Source organism: Python bivittatus, unplaced genomic scaffold (assembly GCF_059951505.1).
Source record: "Python bivittatus isolate LINGU-HERP-01145 unplaced genomic scaffold, Pbiv_v1 ctg000330_np1212, whole genome shotgun sequence".
Lineage (NCBI taxonomy): Eukaryota > Metazoa > Chordata > Lepidosauria > Squamata > Pythonidae > Python > Python bivittatus.
Genome location: NW_028277058.1, coordinates 25,774,592 through 25,792,723, shown reverse-complemented (window position 1 = coordinate 25,792,723; position 18,132 = coordinate 25,774,592). Strand labels below are relative to the sequence as shown.

General features: G+C 36.8%; 1 protein-coding gene across 4 annotated transcripts in view; it reads right to left on the bottom strand.

The window, feature by feature from the left end:
- Nucleotides 1-18,132, bottom strand: part of TMTC2 (transmembrane O-mannosyltransferase targeting cadherins 2) — a 218,470-nt gene that overhangs the window by 70,830 nt on the left and 129,508 nt on the right. For all 4 annotated transcript variants that reach the window (XM_088141856.1, XM_088141854.1, XM_088141858.1 and 1 more), the window contains one exon: nt 10,299-10,413. In XM_088141856.1, coding sequence (XP_087997982.1) covers nt 10,299-10,413 — 115 coding nt within the window. The remainder of the gene's footprint in view (nt 1-10,298; nt 10,414-18,132) is intronic.

Genomic DNA, 18,132 nt, shown 5'->3' with positions numbered 1-18,132 from the left:
AGGAGATTTCTGAGAACCACCGAAAAACAATGTTATGCTCAGCATGCTGGGAAAGGTTACAAAATGATTTCCAGTGAGTTTGGATTCCACCAGTCCACTGTCAGGCAGATTGTGTACAAATAGAGGCAATCCTACACCATTGTTAGCTTCCCCGGGAGTGATAGACCAACCAAGATCATACCAAGAGCAAGGCAGGTAATATTCCAGGATGTCTCAAAGAACCCCAGGGTAATGTCCAAGGAACTAAAGGCCTTGCTTGCATTGGTGAATGTCAGTGTTCATGAGAACACCAAATAACAATGATGTGCATGGCAGGGTTGCAAGGAAAAAGCCAGTACTCTCTGAAAAGTACACTGCTGCCAATTTACAGTTTGCAGACGACCACGTGGATGAGCCAGAATGCTACTGGAAAAATGTTCTCTGGATGGATGAGACTAAAATAGAGCTTTCTGACTTGAATGAAAAGCATTATGTTTGGCAAAAGGCAAACCACTGCATTCCAGCATAAGAATCTTATCCCATGTGTGAAACATGGTGGTGGCAGTATCACCATTTGGACCTACTTTGCTGCCTCTGGACCAGGATGGCTTGCCATCATTGATGCAACTATGAATTCTGAATTGTACCAGCAAATTCTACTGGAAAATGTCAGGGTATCTGTCTATGAACTGAAGCTCAAGAGAAAGTGGGTCATGCAGCAAAACAATACCCCCAATACACAAGTTGTATGACCAAAGAATGGTTAAAGCAAAAAAAAGTTAATGTTTTGGAATGGCCAAGTTAAGATCCTGATCGTAATCCTAAAGAAATGTTGCAGAAGGACCTGAAGCAGGCAGTTCATGGGAGGAAGCCCACCAACATCCCTGAGTTAAAGCTGTTCTTTAAAGAGGAATGGGCTAAAATTCTTTCAAGCCAGTGTGTAGAATTGATCGACAGTTATTGGAAACCTTTAGCTGCAGATACTGCTGCCCAAGGGGGGCACACCAGTTACTGAAAGCTAAGGTTCATATACTTTTGCCACACACAAATATGTAGCTTTGGATCATTTTCCTCAATGAATAAATGAACAAGTATAATGCTTTTGACGTATTTAATTGGGTTCTCTTCATTTAGTTTTAGGACTTATATGGAGAATAGATCACATTTTAGATTTATGCAAAAATATTGAAATTCAAAAGGGTTCATAAACTTTTAAGCACCATTGTATATCCCAATGATTAAGACTAACGTACTTACAGCAGCAACAGGGAATGGACAACTTTCTACTATATAGGTCATTTGCTGACACGTTGCGGAAATGACCTATAGGATCAGTTTCAGGCCCTACCCATAGTTCAAGGAATAATTTATCTTCTGAGAGCCCATATTATGTCTTTGCACTGAATGCTAGCGCTCCCCTTTCAGTCACATTTCAGTTTATTTGAGTTAGCATAGCCAATTAGTTAATCATAGTGATCTAAATAATAATAGAGGAAATTAGAACTGCTGCCTTCTCTAGTAATAAGTCACTAGAATGGTTCAGGGTTAAGTGAAAGCTTAAAGTCAGTAATAGAGGCAGAAAACTTTGGCTAGATGAAAGACAGAAAATGAAATAATAGTGGGAACAAACTGACTATTGTAATTTTTGAAAAAAAAAGATGAGTGATACAGATCCACAAGATTTGCTTTCCACAAACAGAGTGAAAAGAATCACATTTTTGCAGCCACTTGTATAAAATATCAGATTGATAAGCAGAAGTTGAACTCTGGTCATTGTGCATATGGGTAATATTTTGTACATCCACTCACAGAGAAACAGTATCTATATCTATACCGAGATATAGATATATTACATAAATTTTCTTAGATACTTCAGTTTCCTCAAGCTATGTACTTAAATTCTAATCTCATATTCTAAAATGTACAAATATTTGTACAGGCAAAATATTTGTAGATTAAACTTTGCTCTAGAAATACCCCAAATATTCAGGTATAAGCCCAATCCATTTTGTTCCTGGGGGCAGATACATGATCTACCAGCAATCATGATGCATTTTGCTTTGCTTGAAATGTAATCCTCCAGAAAAATCTAGCCAAGACTGTGATACTTCACTAAGCCTAGATCAAAATTTCATTAACTTCACAAAACTAGGTTGACTGAACCTTGGGAAGAGTTGTACAAAGGGCTTTTCCATATGTGGCCCAGACTTCTATGTGATAAGCTGCTGCCTATATCAGCTACTGTCCTGACTGAATGCTGGCAGTCATGGAATGCCTGGCCCAGCAAAAGTCATTACTCAGCTGATTGTTCTTAAATTCAGCTACTTTACTCTGATGATAATCTGAGCTATCAATCAAGTTTCCTAGCTCAATTGACAATGTGCCAGTGGCAGCAGCTATAAGAAGAAATGTATGGCAGAGGTACTCTGATTTTCAGCTCTACAATTTAGCTTTGGAGGATCTAGAGATCCAGCTGATGATACTGGCAGGAGCTTGAAGTTTTCAACAGCTTATGTGAACTTTCTACTAATATGGGTGATGTGGGGCAGGTAGACTCTAGCAATAGTGCAGGAAGCTCCACTGAAATGATTAGTCTACTAGCTGTGACAAGTGTGATTCGCAATAGGACCAGGCCCATTGATGATATTCTGTACAGTTCAGAATTCTATTGTGTAAAGGCTACTGTACTACTACTACTGGAAGAGATTGGCTTGTCAACTAATTATGCTTTTAAAATGCTATTATTTGTTAATTCTGATGGACAATCAAATTAATATGCTCTTAATCAGGGAATGGACATTTAAAATTTGTAGCTAACTTTTTTATCCATAATAATTGCATAGACTGATATAAAGCAATGATAGTTTATTTCAGATACAGAATCATATCAGAATTAGGATACTGAAGAAAGCAAAAACAATGAATCATTTTTCATTTGTTCCATAATATGTGTTTAGAATTATTCTTTGATATCATATTCACTTTAAAAATCGATTTCTTTTTGAAAGGCTCTATTGCTAGGAATGTTAGATAAATTGCTTTCCCATATTGAAACAATTAAGTTTTGCTTTTGAAACATTCAGTATAATGCATTGTTTTATATTATTATTATATTCACTTCTTTTTAATATTCTATTCTCTTCATTAGCAGAATAAATGTTTTGCTTTTATTAGCAGCTTCTATTTTTCCCTTCTTTTCCAGAATACAAATATTTTACAACTGTTTCACGTGTTTGGGATGACGCTGTGAGTGCATGTCACTCTTCTCTCTCCTGATTAAAGTATTTTCAAACTCCTGAATTATCAGACTGTGTAGATAAAGACTTTGATCATTGGTAAATAAAACTTTTTATTACATATTATCTTGTTTTTAATGGGATATTGGGATGGCAACTAGACCCAAATGTTCAACAGCTGGCTTAATTTCAACTGCGCCACTAACTGCCAAGCCAGGCAAGATGGCGGAAGAAGATTCATCTACTAACTTGTTAAAATAGATCCTGCCTCAGGTACAACTCTTGAAGCTGATCCAACAAGGTCTGGCAGAGCTCAAATGTGATTTAAAACTGATGCAGGAAAAAATGGCTCGTTATCAGGATTGGCTAATGCCCACAAGACAATTACTGAAGCCACTCATAATATTTTGGATAAACAAATTACTTAGAGTCACAATCGCATAGGAAAAATCTAGAATTGAGAATCCTCCAAGTCAATCAAACCTGGCTGAATTTATGGAGGATTTTTTTTTCAGAAAGCTCCTTCCTTTGGGAATGGATTTTCCAGTCAAGATTTAATCACGTGATTAAAGTTCCTTTAATGAGAAGGAAGACTGGAACTAGTTCCAGTATTATTATTGTGCAATTCCTCTGTATTACTACAAGAGATGAGATTTTACATATATTTCACTGCAGTGCCTCCAGAAAATCAAAGATGTGGACATAGATGAAGATGAAATTATGGTCTCATTTGATGTCACAGCACTCTTCACGTCCATAAACCCAGAACTAGCGAAAGAATCCATATCAGCTGTACTACACAACACACCCGACTTAACCAAATACATCCAGATCGAAATACCCAGAATCATGGACCTCATAACCTCTGCCTCACCACCTATTTTCAATTCAATGGACAAATATACCAACAAATCAGAGGCACACCCATGGGATCACCACTCTCAGGACTCAAAGCAGAGATTGTAATGCAATGCCTAGAAACTATAGCACTGCCCCGCATACAGCCTAAAATATGGATCCGGTATGTAGATGACACATTTGTTATAATAAAAAAGAAACAACTAGAGAAGACACATGAAACCATTAACAACATCTTCAAAGGAATAAAATTCACCAGAGAAGAAGAAAACAACAACACACTACCCTTCCTGGATATCCTCATCAGCAGAGGAAACAACAGGAAATTAGAAACCCAAGTTTATCGGAAGACAACCCACACCAATCAAGTACTCCACTACCAAAGCAACAACCTGACCTCCCACAAGAGGAGCTGTGTAAGAGCATTATTCAAGCGAGCTCAAACACATTGCAGCAACCCAGAACAGCAGAAAAAGGAAAAAGACCACCTATACAACATCTTCCAACAAAATGGATACCCACGTAATTTTATCAAAAAGTGCCTGACCACTCAACCTACAACACAACCCACACAAGCCATGAAAAGGATCACACTGCCATACATCAGAAACATCTCAGAAACCACCAACAGATTATTACAACCATAGTGCATCTCTGTAGCACACAAACCAACAAAATCACTCCAAAATATCCTAAGTAAACCAAAAGACCCAGTTGCCCAAGAAGAAAAAACAGGAGTCATCTACAACATACAGTGTAAGGACTGTAACAAACACTACGTAGGACAAACAGGCTGAAGACTAGCAGAACGCATCCATGAGCACCAACTAGCAGTCAGAAGACATGATGAAAATTCCTTAATTGCACAACACATGGACAGACTCAACCACAGTTTTAACTGGGAAACTGTCAGCATTTTAGACCAAGCCAAATCCAAATATGCAAGAGAATTCTTGGAAGCCTGGTATACAGACAAGGCAGCAATTAACAGACACACAGAGATAAACAGCATCTACATACTATTCAAAAGAGACAAAAGACCAGAAGATCGCTTCATGGCATTCAATCACCAGCAATCATCTCCAGCAATCATCACCCAGATAAGCAAAGGTCACCATCAGGCACACAATCAAGCAGTCAACATATACTGATTAATGAACTACCAGAAGAGCAAAACAGAACCCCCACCCCCACCAGTACTGGCAAAGCAGGCCACAGCAGATAAATAGAGAGCAAACCTCATCCCATTTTAGCATGAAGACGTTACCTAGCTGGGTAATGAAACGTTTGCAAGAAAAGAACCAAGCTCAGAGAACCCCAAGGACTCCAAAGTCTCCTTTGAAGTGGGGTTCTAACCAAAGTACGATATCAATTTATCCTGACTGCACTAAAGAAGTTTCTGAAAAGAGAAGGTTGTTTACAAAAACAAGAAGTCTTGCCAGATCAATACAACACCAATATTTCATGCGTTTTCCAGCTACATTCTGCATTCAGATTCACAGATTAATAACCTTTTGAATGTAGAGACCTTTATCTTATCTTTAAAATCTGCTGATGGACAAGCCTGATTGTGTTTCATTCCATGGAATCTGTTGCAGAAGTTTGAGTCTGCCTACAGCTCTGCTGTAAAAGCCTTATTTTAATCTTCCATACTTGCATTTTTTTTCCTGTACTCTTTTTTGTTTATGTTATGGTTAATTCCAAGATAGAAAGTCTGGGCATACTGTCAACTCTACTGTTTAAGACATAGTATACATGCTCAATTTGTAATGTTTGAAACTGCTTTGTATTTTTATTTGTAAGAAGAGAGATGAAACCACCGTGTTATCCTATGTGAGGAGTCATCAGTCTCTTTGATTTTATTTTTTTTCATATTTCTTTTAAATCTCTTTAATGTTGTTACCTGTTGTTTAATTTTTATGCACAGAATCACATTTTTCTTTTTTTGTAAGTATAGATTATATATGTATGTGTCTATGTATGTATTTGAACAGTATTTGAATGCTAAATTGAGTATTTATGAAGGTTCTACATCTGTGAGCAATATTAGAAAATATGATAAATATTTAAACACAGAAAAGTTAATTATTAGATATTTGTTAAATGGTACAAGTCATAAAATGAATTGGTATGGGGAGAATATTGATAAGTGGGCCAAAATAACATTAATGAAGGAAGTTAGTCTTAAGGTAAAAGGGTTGTGAGAATCTAAGAAACAAAATATAATCTTAGCATATTTAAAATTGTTAAGGGCAGATGTTGTTTTTCTATAGGAGGCTCATATAATGGAATAGGATAAATCTCTGTTAACAGCGGTTTCACCAGCTATTTAAAATCTGTATAGATGCAAAATGAAAAGCAGATGCAAGAAAGAATACTGAATTCTAGTAAATAATTAAATCTTTGTTTAATATTGTTTTGTAAACTTTATTGCAGCACTGTGATGCCCATAACCCATATATTCTCAATCAGCAAAATGGGGGTGGAGGTGGAAGAGTAACATCTTCAGAAAGTAAAATTTCATATCTATCTTTCATGTCCTATACCTTTTCTGATGCATCCAAAGTATAAAGCGTAGACTTCTTCAGTTTTTTTAATATACTGCAAAAGAGAAATATTTAAGGGAATATTTATATAAATCTCTCTCTGTAGGGACACACATATATGTACTGTGTGTGTGTGTGTGTTTTCAAAGGCATAAACGTATATTCATATGCAACAATCATATATACATATATATGCAACACATATATGCACAACAGAGAGTCATTAAAGCTAACTTTGGTGGTGCTGCTAATTAGTTTGCAAGAAGATACTGTCAATCTCTTTAATTCTCTTCCCTCATGTACATGAATGCAACTGCAGTGTCCTAAACTGCTGCTGGGATAGTTGCAAATGTAATCTCTCCTACAGAAGTCATGCTTGGATGATCATACCTTGTCTTATTAGTACAGCCCTTTTGTATCTGCAGGAAGACTATTTCTATGACCTACAAAGCAGACAATCTAATTAAATTCGAACCATAAACTGATGTTTGCTGTATGACTACCATAAAACACTGTGTTACAGCCCACTTGTCGTGAATCTGATAACCACAGCTTTCTGGTTGCATGAAATTTAAAACAAAAATTAATTAGGTATGAATATAGCAATCTCTGTGTATAGACATAAAGTTCATGCAAAAGCTTAAAATCGCTGGGCATCTATAATAAACAAATAAAATGCTATTCTCTCTCCCTCTGTGTGTGTGTGTGTGTGTGTAGTTTTACACAAACATTTTAATAAAGTGATGACCATATTTGATTATAATTATCTATACAAAGTCTAAATCTATAAGCATCTTGTTCAGAAGTTGCAAGTAACATCAGGTCTTCAGTCCATTAAGTAATTGGAATTGTAAATTTATCTTTCTAATGTTGAATAACAAGTCTCTTAACAATAAGAATGGCACAGAGAATCCATTTCCTTTGTCCAGCTGTCAAATTCCATGTGGTAGGTATGTAAATCAAAAGAAGGTAGCTAGCAAAAGTATTAAAACCTATCCCAAAGTTAAATTAATATATGTATGACTTCCGAGAACATTGTAATTCTGACATTGCAAAAATATGTGTTTGAAACATTGCAAAAATATGCAATTCTCACTCAATCTCCAACAGCATGATGAATTATTCATTTCTTTTCTGAACAAATGCGATGGATTATAACTTTTTTTTTTTTTTTACTGAATAAGCTATAGTGTAAGATTTAAATTTTTGATACAGACATAAAGGCAGTCTCCTATTGTTTAAATAAAATGGGAATATCTAGTTCTGTATTCCATTCAGTCTTTACAATCTGCATATTGAATTGATTTATTGGCAACAAGCATTTATAAAAATTAATTGTGTTATTTTAATCTCATAAGATTTGGTAATCACTTTAATAATTTAGGTGTTACTGAAGCTGAAATTGGTGCTGCTCCAATTGAGATGTCAATAGATATTATTGTAAATATTGCCAGTGGGTGGCAAAATAAAATTATATTTCTCCTTTAACATAGGAAATGATAAAAATTGATCAATATTACAGTAATTGGTCTAAAGTAAAAATATAAGCAACCGTATATAAGTTTTTTTTTTTAAAAAAATCAAATTTAAAGTATGGATTGCCCCATAACATTGATTTACTATGGGGGAAAAGGACCAAAATGCAATTTTCAAGAAATAGTATGCTACAGTGTTCAAATCAACATATGCAATAGTGACAGAAGTTGTACCTAATGTATTGTACAAACAGTGCAATTAATTAAAATTGTTATGCATTCATATTCCAAAAAGGCCTGGGAAGGAGAATTTATACTGTGTGAAGCCATCCCAAATGTGGTACTAGACAGAAGATGTGCACATGGTATAATTCAAAAACCAAAAACCTGAATATGTGAGATGGGAAGCTATATAAATACAATCAATCAATCAATCAATCAATCCCAACAGAAGAGAATATATGTAGCTCAGGGTTGGACTGTGGAGTCCTTGGGTTCTCTGAGTTTGTTTTCTTGCAAATGTTTCATTACCTGGCTAAGTAACATCTTCAGTGCACTGAAAATATTACCTAGCCAGGTAACAAAACATTTGCAAATAAATAAAATTAACTGCAACTGCATCTTTCCCAAAGATATCTGCAGAACTGAAAAATCCAATAACATTTTACTGAACAATGTATTACGTTTTTTAAATGTTTGCGTGTGTAAATTCCATGCAAAATATAAAGTATCCTAGGAACTGCATAAATTTAGAGAGTGTTTGCCTAAAGATAAGATTTAAAGATTCCCATCTATCAATATCCAAAGAAACCTCTCTCTATATCTTATTTCTACTTAAAGTAATTATTAAATATCACATGGAATAACGATACCTATATAATTAGTAAATTGAGTTTATATACATAAAAGATAATTAATGTATTAATAAATAAATGTTTGCCTACTGGCATCAATTATGAATTGGAGCAATCAAATGAGTATGCCACAGTGCATTAAAAAGTATATCAAGGCCAGAATCAAAGTAGGTAGTTCAGAAAGGTATGCTAATTTATATTCTAATGAGTTGTGAGAAAAATAAATATATTATCTTGTCTAATAGAGCAGGTAAGTGTTCTAAACGTATATAAAAATGAAAGAAGAAAGTGTCTAATACTTATGTACAATGAAAAAGTGGATGAAAAGAATATTGATCTTCACTTTAGGTTCTGGGGCACATACAAAATCTGGACCCATATTATATATTCTTTGGGAATTCCTAATTCAGTTATGTATGTGTTATGAAGAAGTAAAATTGTATAATTAACACTATTTCCTTTATATTATTCCTAAATCAACAGGCAACTTATTTTACAGTACAAGTCTCACAGCTATAGTTGAACCTGAAAGTCCATCTTTACCTAGAAAAATAAAGCAAAAATGAAACAATTGTTCAAAGCATGCCACTGAATATTTCACCTCTTTCTCTCTCCAATACCTTATTCTGTGTGGACAAAAGGAGGGGGGCAAATAATTATTCTGGATGCTCCCAATCAACCTTGCCAAGTATGTTACAAAGAGTAACCAAGAATAGATATTCCTGAGGGAGAAGAAATCTTTCTCAAACCATAATTTTAGTTGTGCTTGCAATCATTTTCAAGTGAGCCAAAAAGAATGTTGTTTTATTTCTGCATTTTGTCTAAAGAAAATCAGCATTAGCTGTAACTTTCAAGCCATCTTCTAAGTACATCACAATGCAGCTGTCTAAATAGACTGCCACAGCATGGAAATTGGCTTCCAAATCCTTGTTAGAAAGAAAAGCTGCCATTGATTCACCAGTTGAAGTTGATAAAATAGCAGTCTCAACTGCCTTAGTGCCTTGGGGCTTGCTGGTAAGTCCTAGTCAGCTGGATCTGTGGCAAGATGCTGGGAAGAATCTAAAAGGCTATTCATAAATACAGCACCCCACTAGATCTTTTGGGAAATTAACAGCTATTTCACACTGCACAGCAGAGTCAAAATATCTGATGATCTGATAAATGTAGAGAACAGAAGGAAGTCTGTCTATGTTGGAGTTTGAAGTAAGATTAATGGAAGGTAACTGAAGGTAAGAGGAGAGATGAAAGGCAGAGGAAAAAAATAGCTAAACATAATTTGCATTTTCTGAATCTTAATAAATGATTTCATTCACAGAAGAACATGTCCTAAAGAAAGCCACATATACTTACAGATTATAAAGCATATCAGCCATGTTGCTGCGGTAATACAAGGCATTTCTATAGGCGCTTTCAGCTTCAGAAATCTTGCTCTGGCTCTTCAAAACATTTCCAAGGTTACCCCATGCTGCCAAGAGGAGAAAATAGTATTTAGAAGGAGTTACAATCCAATTATACACAATGTAGTATCTAAATATGAAGTTCTTATTGAAAGAAAACCTACATAACTTTTTCCCTGCCTCAGTTTGAAGACCTCACCCGGTCCGATGCTGTAAAGAACAATATTGTATAGGTACCTTGAATGTAAGATCTATGAACCAAGGCAAGCTGGATGTGGTCAAACATGAGATGACAAGATTGAACGTCGACATCTTGGGAATCAGCGAACTGAAATGGACGGGAATGGGTGAATTTAATTCGGGTGACCATTATATCTACTACTGTGGGCAAGAAACCCTTAGAAGAAATGGAGTTGCACTCATAGTGAATAAGAGAGTGGGAAAGGCAGTAATGGGGTACAACCTCAAAAACGACAGAATGACCTCAGTGCGTATCCAAGGCAAACCATTCAATATCACAGTCATCCAAGTCTATGCCCCAACCACTGATGCTGAAGAAGCTGAAGTTGACCACTTCTATGAAGACCTACAACACCTTCTAGAACTAGCACCAAAAGATGTCCTTTTCATCATAGGGGATTGGAATGCTAAAGTAGGAAGTCAAGGAGTAATCGGAATAACAGGCAAATTTGGCCTTGGAGTACAAAATGAAGCAGGGCAAAGGCTAATAGAGTTCTGTCAAGAGAACAAGCTAGTCATAGCAAACACTCTTTTCCAACAACACAAGAGACGACTCTACACATGGACATCACCAGATGGTCAATACCGAAACCAGATTGATTATATACTTTGCAGCCAAAGATGGAGAAGCTCTATACAGGCAGCAAAAACAAGACTAGGAGCTGACTGTGGCTCAGATCATGAGCTGCTTACTACAAAATTTAGGCTTAAATTGAAGAATGTAGGGAAAACCACTAGACCACTCAGGTATGACTTAGATCATATTCCTTGTGAGTACACAGTGAAGGTGATGAATAGATTTAGAGGATTAGATTTGGTAGACAGAGTGCCTGAAGAACTATGGACGGAGGTCCGTAACATTGTACAGGAGGCAGCAACTAAAACCATCCCAAAGAAAAAGAAATGCAAGAAAGCAAAATGGCTGTCTGATGAGGCTTTACAAATAGCTGTGGAAAGAAGGAATGCGAAAAGCAAGGGTGAAAGGGAAAGATATAAGCAACTGAATGCAGATTTCCAGAGAATAGCCAGGAGAGATAAGAAGGCCTTCTTAAATGAACAATGCAAAGAAATTGAGGAAAACAATAGAATGGGGAAGACTAGAGATCTCTACAAGAAAATTGGAGATATGAAAGGAACGTTTAGTGCAAAGATGGGCATGATAAAGGACAAAAAAGGCAGGGACCTAACAGAAGCAGAAGAGATTAAGAAGAGGTGGCAAGAATACACAGAAGAACTCTACAAGAAAGATCTTAATGTCCCTGATGTCCACGCTGGTGTGATCACTGACCTTGAGCCAGACATCCTAGAGAGTGAAGTCAAGTGGGCCTTAGGAAGCATTGCTAACAACAAAGCTAGTGGAGATGACAGTATTCCAGCTGAGTTATTTAAAATACTAAAAGATGATGGTGTTAAAGTGCTGCACTCAATATGCCAGCAAGTTTGGAGAACGCAACAGTGGCCACGGGATTGGAAAAGGTCAGTTTACGTTCCAATTCCAAAGAAGGGCAACGCCAAAGAATGCTCAAACTATCGCACAATTGCACTCATTTCACATGCTAGCAAGGTTATGCTCAAAATCCTACAAGCTAGGCTTCAGCAATACATGAACCGAGAACTACTGGATGTACAAGCTGGGTTTCGAAGAGGCAGAGGAACTAGAGATCAAATCGCCAACATTCGCTGGATCATGGAGAAAGCACGAGAGTTCCAGAAAAATATCTACTTCTGCTTCATTGACTATGCAAAAGCCTTTGATTGTGTGGATCACAACAAACTGTGGCAAATTCTTAAAAAGATGGGAATACCAGACCACCTTACCTGTCTCCTGAGAAATCTGTATGCGGGCCAAGAAGCAACAGTTAGAACCGGTCATGGAACAACCGATTGGTTCAAAATAGGGAAAGGTGTACGACAAGGCTGTATACTGTCACCCTGCTTATTTAACCTATATGCAGAGTACATCATGAGAAATGCCAGGCTGGAAGAATCACAAGCCGGAATTAAGATTGCAGGGAGAATCATCAACAACCTCAGATATGCGGACGATACCACCCTAATGGCAGAAAGTGAAGAAGAACTAAAGAGCCTCTTGATGAGGGTGAAAGAGGAGAGTGCAAAAGCTGGCTTGAAACTCAACATTAAAAAAACTAAGATCATGGCATCTGGACCCATCAATTCCTGGCAAATAGAAGGGGTAGAAATGGAAGCAGTAACAGACTTCATTTATTTGGGCTCCAAGATCACCACAGACGGAGACTGCAGCCATGAAATTAAAAGACGCTTGCTCCTTGGGAGGAAAGCTATGGCAAGCCTAGATAGCATATTAAAAAGCAGAGACGTCACCTTGCCGACAAAGATCCGCATAGTCAAAGCTATGGTTTTTCCAGTAGTAATGTATGGCTGTGAGAGCTGGACCATAAAAAGGCCGAGCGCCGAAGAATTGATGCCTTTGAACTGTGGTGCTGGAGAAGACTCTTGAGAGTCCCCTGGACTGCTAGGAGGTCAAACCAGTCAATCTTAAAGGAAATCAACCCTGATTGCTCATTGGAAGGATCGATAATGAAGCTCAAGCTCAGATATTTTGGTCACCTAATGCGAAGAGAGATCTCTTTGGAGAAGACCCTGATGCTGGGAAAGATTGAAGGCAAAAGGAGAAGAGGACGGCAGAGGATGAGATGGTTAGATAGCATCACTGAAGCAATGAGCATGAAACTGAGCAAACTCAGGGAGGCAGTGAAGGACAGGAAGGCCTGGCGCAATATGGTTCATGGGGTCACGAAGAGTCGGACACGACTTAACGACTAAACAACAACAACAATGCTGTTTCATCTACTAGTAATAACAATATGCATATTGAACAACAGCCATTGGTTTCAACTGAAAAGTCATGTACTGGCAAAATATATATTTTGTTAGGGTCACCAGTTCCTCTCAATTCCTACATGAAAATGTAAGAATTGCAGAAAGTAACTCTAATGCTGCTACTTTTCCATACATGAAGTATTGGGTGCTGACAATGCAAGAACAAGAAACACCCATGTTAATACATATTACTAGGGCCAGTTTCATGGCTTAGCTACATTGCTTTTTATTTATTTATATAAGTAATGGTTTTTACTTGACAGTCTAGTGGGAGAAAATAATTTCTGCAGGCAAAATTAAAATTTGGTAATAAAATATGCAATAACCATCTGTACCCTATGTATAGTGCTGTTGCTTGGATGCTATTTTATGGGTTGGAGAAAATGCCATGTGTGGGTCTACCACATTTGCAGAGAAATTTATACCACCAATTTCAGCAATAGAAAGCAAAAATATTTCTGTTTCGTACTGTATGGTTCGTTTTTCTGGACACACATCTCTTTGTTCTTTTATTGTTCTACCTTTTTTACTCTATTTTTTATAATGTAAAGTACACTGAGTAAAGTACACAGAGTTATTGGGAATTGGGTCTTCTTTAAATCTATGTAAATAAAGGTCCTAATCACAATGGAAGGGAAAAAATGAAAACAAGGTTAAGGAAATCCTTAACTTGATCAAAATAAGAAATCTCTCCTTCCATTTTTTTTCTTTCATATATTTTAGCTCAAACAAGACATAGGTAGTTTTCAATGTTATATGCAAGTTCAGAAGGTGCACACAATCAGTTTCCAAAACCTATTTTCTCTAATGCATCAGTTCTTCAATGAACTATACCCTGGCCTTTCCTATGAATCAAAGAATGTGCCAGGCTTCCTCCCAGCAGACTGGACTGAAACTAATCAGACAGACTCACAAGAATCCAGGAATTTCTAATAAGCAGTTTACTACAGAAAAGCTAATAAGCCATTACAAAATAATTCCACTGACTGTTGTGTATCAAATGCAAATCCTATTTATAGTGAAATCAAAATTCACACTTTTATGTCTTTTTTGGCAGTGGCCTTGTTTTCCATCTGTCTTTTGATAAGGCTAATATCAGGCTGTTTCCCTCTGATTCCCTTTCATACCCTGAGAGAGGGAAAAATCTAGACAATACATATGACCAAAAAAAGTTATCAATGAAGATGATTAACGAGTAATCATGGGGAAAACTTACTTAGAGTCTTATGTTTCTTATTCTGTACATATTCAGTGAATGATCTCACAAGACATCCTGCGCTGAGAGGTATATTATAATAATAAAATTAACTTTAACTAGCAGCATTACTTAAGCTGGATAGAATCCAAAGATCTTACAAGTAGTTCCACACTGCCAAAAGAAACATTTGGTCTGTCATGGTGAATGCGAAGTTCTCAAGGCCTGTAAGCAAGGCAAGTCTGAAAGGCAGAAGAATTTCAAAAGCTGTTCTTGACACAGCTTTGCTATTCTAAAAAGAAAAAGAAAAGGCCCACTGGGAATGAGCAGGGCTTCAGGCTTGCCTGATCTGTCACACTGGATCCCAAGCAGTGGGTGGAACTGCAGCTGTATTTTCAAGGTTAGTGTACATAGTTTAATCAGCCAAACACGTGCTATCAGGTTTTGTGGAGCTGATAAAGTTTATGGCATTGTCCTGCAGCTCTATTTTATATCTGCAACAAGTTCATCCTTTATCCAAACAGGGAGATCCAAATACCAAAGCAACTTTCACTTTTTGTATTCAAAGGGGTCTCGGCTACCTAAGTCGTAAAGCAACAATGGCAAAACATTAAAGATACACCCTCACAAATACATGTGTTTAATTTTATAAACTTATACCAGAAACAGTTTAAAATTATCAGATCACATATTTGGATTTGCAGCATCACACCTCAAAGCTTTGGTCTTTTTCACACACTAGGTAGAAAGTAAGTGCAATAACTATCTTTGTATTACAGTCAGCATAGTTTATCAATGAAGTATATTTTTCCTTTAGACAGAAATAACAAAAAATCAAACTAGACACTGAGGAAGCTATTTTAAAAGAATTGTAACTACTCAAGAAGTCATAATTTGGCCAGTGTGGGCATCAGTTAATGCTGTGTATATCAGTAACAGTTTAAACTCATTAGGAAGAAAGGAGAGGACATGAATTAGATGACATGATTTACAAGAATAAGACAGAGTATATGCCTTTGAAGGCCATTGAAAAAGACCAAACTCCTCAATCTCTTCATTATGGACCAGTCCAGCATCTTTACTTTCCTCTGTGAAGCACTTTATGGCAACCACCTTTATTAGATTATTATATTACAATTTATAGCCACAAGACTGCACTGTATGAAATCTGTTTTTTTTATGAGAATTATCAAATAGTATAAAGTGAATAAAATTAATAATTTGCATTTAATTATTCTTGCCACTGTTTATTGTTTATAGAACAGAAATAAAATTCTAGGAGAAAACTTGGAATATTAAACCAATAAACTTGTAACCAATTAGAAAATAAATGTAATAGATGTAACTTCCAATTTAAGTTTCAATCTTATTGGTTTAAGTAACTGGTTAATTTTATTTGGATTAACTAATTGGTTTAATTTAATCTTCTAAAGTGTCTTTTAAATTGAGAATTTGATATTCAGAAGTCAGCAATTATGAGGAGAAAATAAGTAAACCTCATGGAGATAAACATTATTTTCTAACGTACTGTATGTAAGATTGTGCTCCCTTATAAAATATAGCCTAAAGCCTTGGACAGTCATATATTATCAACAACATTAGGGACAGAATAGTCAATTGGAAGTATTATTTTAAGATTGGCTGGCAGTGGGCACAAATAAAAATGCTAGCCAATGGGGAAGACAGGAAGTGGTTTCATCCAGTGGGAAAGGGTTGGAGGTTGGCTCAGGGAGGAATTGCTCACCGGAAAAACCACTTGCAAATGGGCTTGCTTTTGCTGGCTGTGTGCAGAGAGGCTTCTTGGCGTGAAGGGCCAGGCCAGGTATACTTCGTCAGTAGTGGGAGCAAGAAGACGGCAAGGTTAGCTGGGCAGCGGAATGCAGGACGGCAGGGGTCTCAGATGATGAGGGCGAGTGCAGCTGGGACTGGCTGGGGCGACTGCGGCTTCCCAAGGCATGGCAAGCAGCTCCAGAGCCAGGCAGTTCTGGGACTGCTTGCCGCCCTGCAAGGCAGGGTGAAAGGTGGCCAAAAGGGCAGAGATGGGGGGAAGATAAGTGGGTGGGGAAAGGTGCCACTGTGTGTAAGTGCGGGTGGGCTGCCAAGTGCCCGAATTTTGATCACATGACTGGGGGGGCACTGCAATGGCCGTAACTTTGACGACCAGCTGTCACTTTTTTCAGTGCTGTCATAATTTTGAACAGTCACTGAACGAATGGTCATAAATCAAGGACTACCTGTACTTTGTTTGTCCTTGGCGATAAACACAAATAAATACCACAATGTTCAAAGAAAATGGTAGCTATGATGGGTCTGAAATTGAGTGTTGCTCTCCTACTACTTATCTTACTTCAGTCTTTGGGGAAAAATGAGATTTATCCACAAAGTTGTTTGGGGCTTCAGATGGTTTCAAACCTATATTAAAGTTGAACACAGGTATGCAAAGTAAAAGTGCATTGGAGCCACAGTGAACACCTCTGAAACTGAACATAGTATCAGAGACTATATCTTATTCCTCTTAGGTATGATACGTGGTATGTGAAGTTCTGCAAAACAGCTATAATCTTCCACAGATGTATAATAATAACAGCTGAGAGATGCAGCAGTGGTATCCTACACAATCCCATACGCCTCCTCAAGCTTTTCTTAAATGTGTTGGGAAAAGCAAAGGATCAACTGCTACATAAAAATAAATTGGTTCCAAGTATACTCATTCAAAATTGTGGATTCTTCTTGTCTTGTACAGATTACAGAGTACAATACTACAGCATTACAGATCACCAAGATCTTCCAAAGAACTATACGATGTATTTGGATACCATGGTATTCTTCTGAGCAATTTTTGAGAGGCGGTGCTTTAAGGCAACATTAGTATCAGATATCTTTCTCTGTGTTGTTGTATCAAATTAAATGTAGTAGGATATCTGCTGTTGATCCAAGATAACTCTCTTCCTGAGCAAGTATGCTAGGTCCCACTATTAAGGTTGTTTCATGAGATTATTGACTGGCTTTTTCAGAAGGTTTTGCATTTGCCTCATTAGATGAATTTCTTTCTCTGCTATTTTGCTAATATTATCTGATAAACACTATTACAGTGTTTCAAATTCTGGTTGTTCTATGTGGCTATTTCTACACTTTCCAACATTTAAACAAAATATTATTTTTAGTTGCTCAAAGTGTATCATTCTTTAGAATGGGATCATTTAAAATAAAACAGATAAGAAATACATTCTAGCTTCATTGTTATTAGTCATAACCACTGCCCACATTTTGCTATTCAATTTCCTGATTACTGACTGCTGGTAAATTGTGAAATAATATTATTTGTTGCCTTCACCCCTTATTAATTGGTTAAGATTATTTGATTCTTTGACACTAAATTACAACCCAGCCATAAAGTATTAAATGTTGTTTATGTTCAGCTGAAAGCAACAATAAACTGCAGCTGAATTCAGATATGATCTGCTTGTCTAAATTTATGATGTAAGATAGT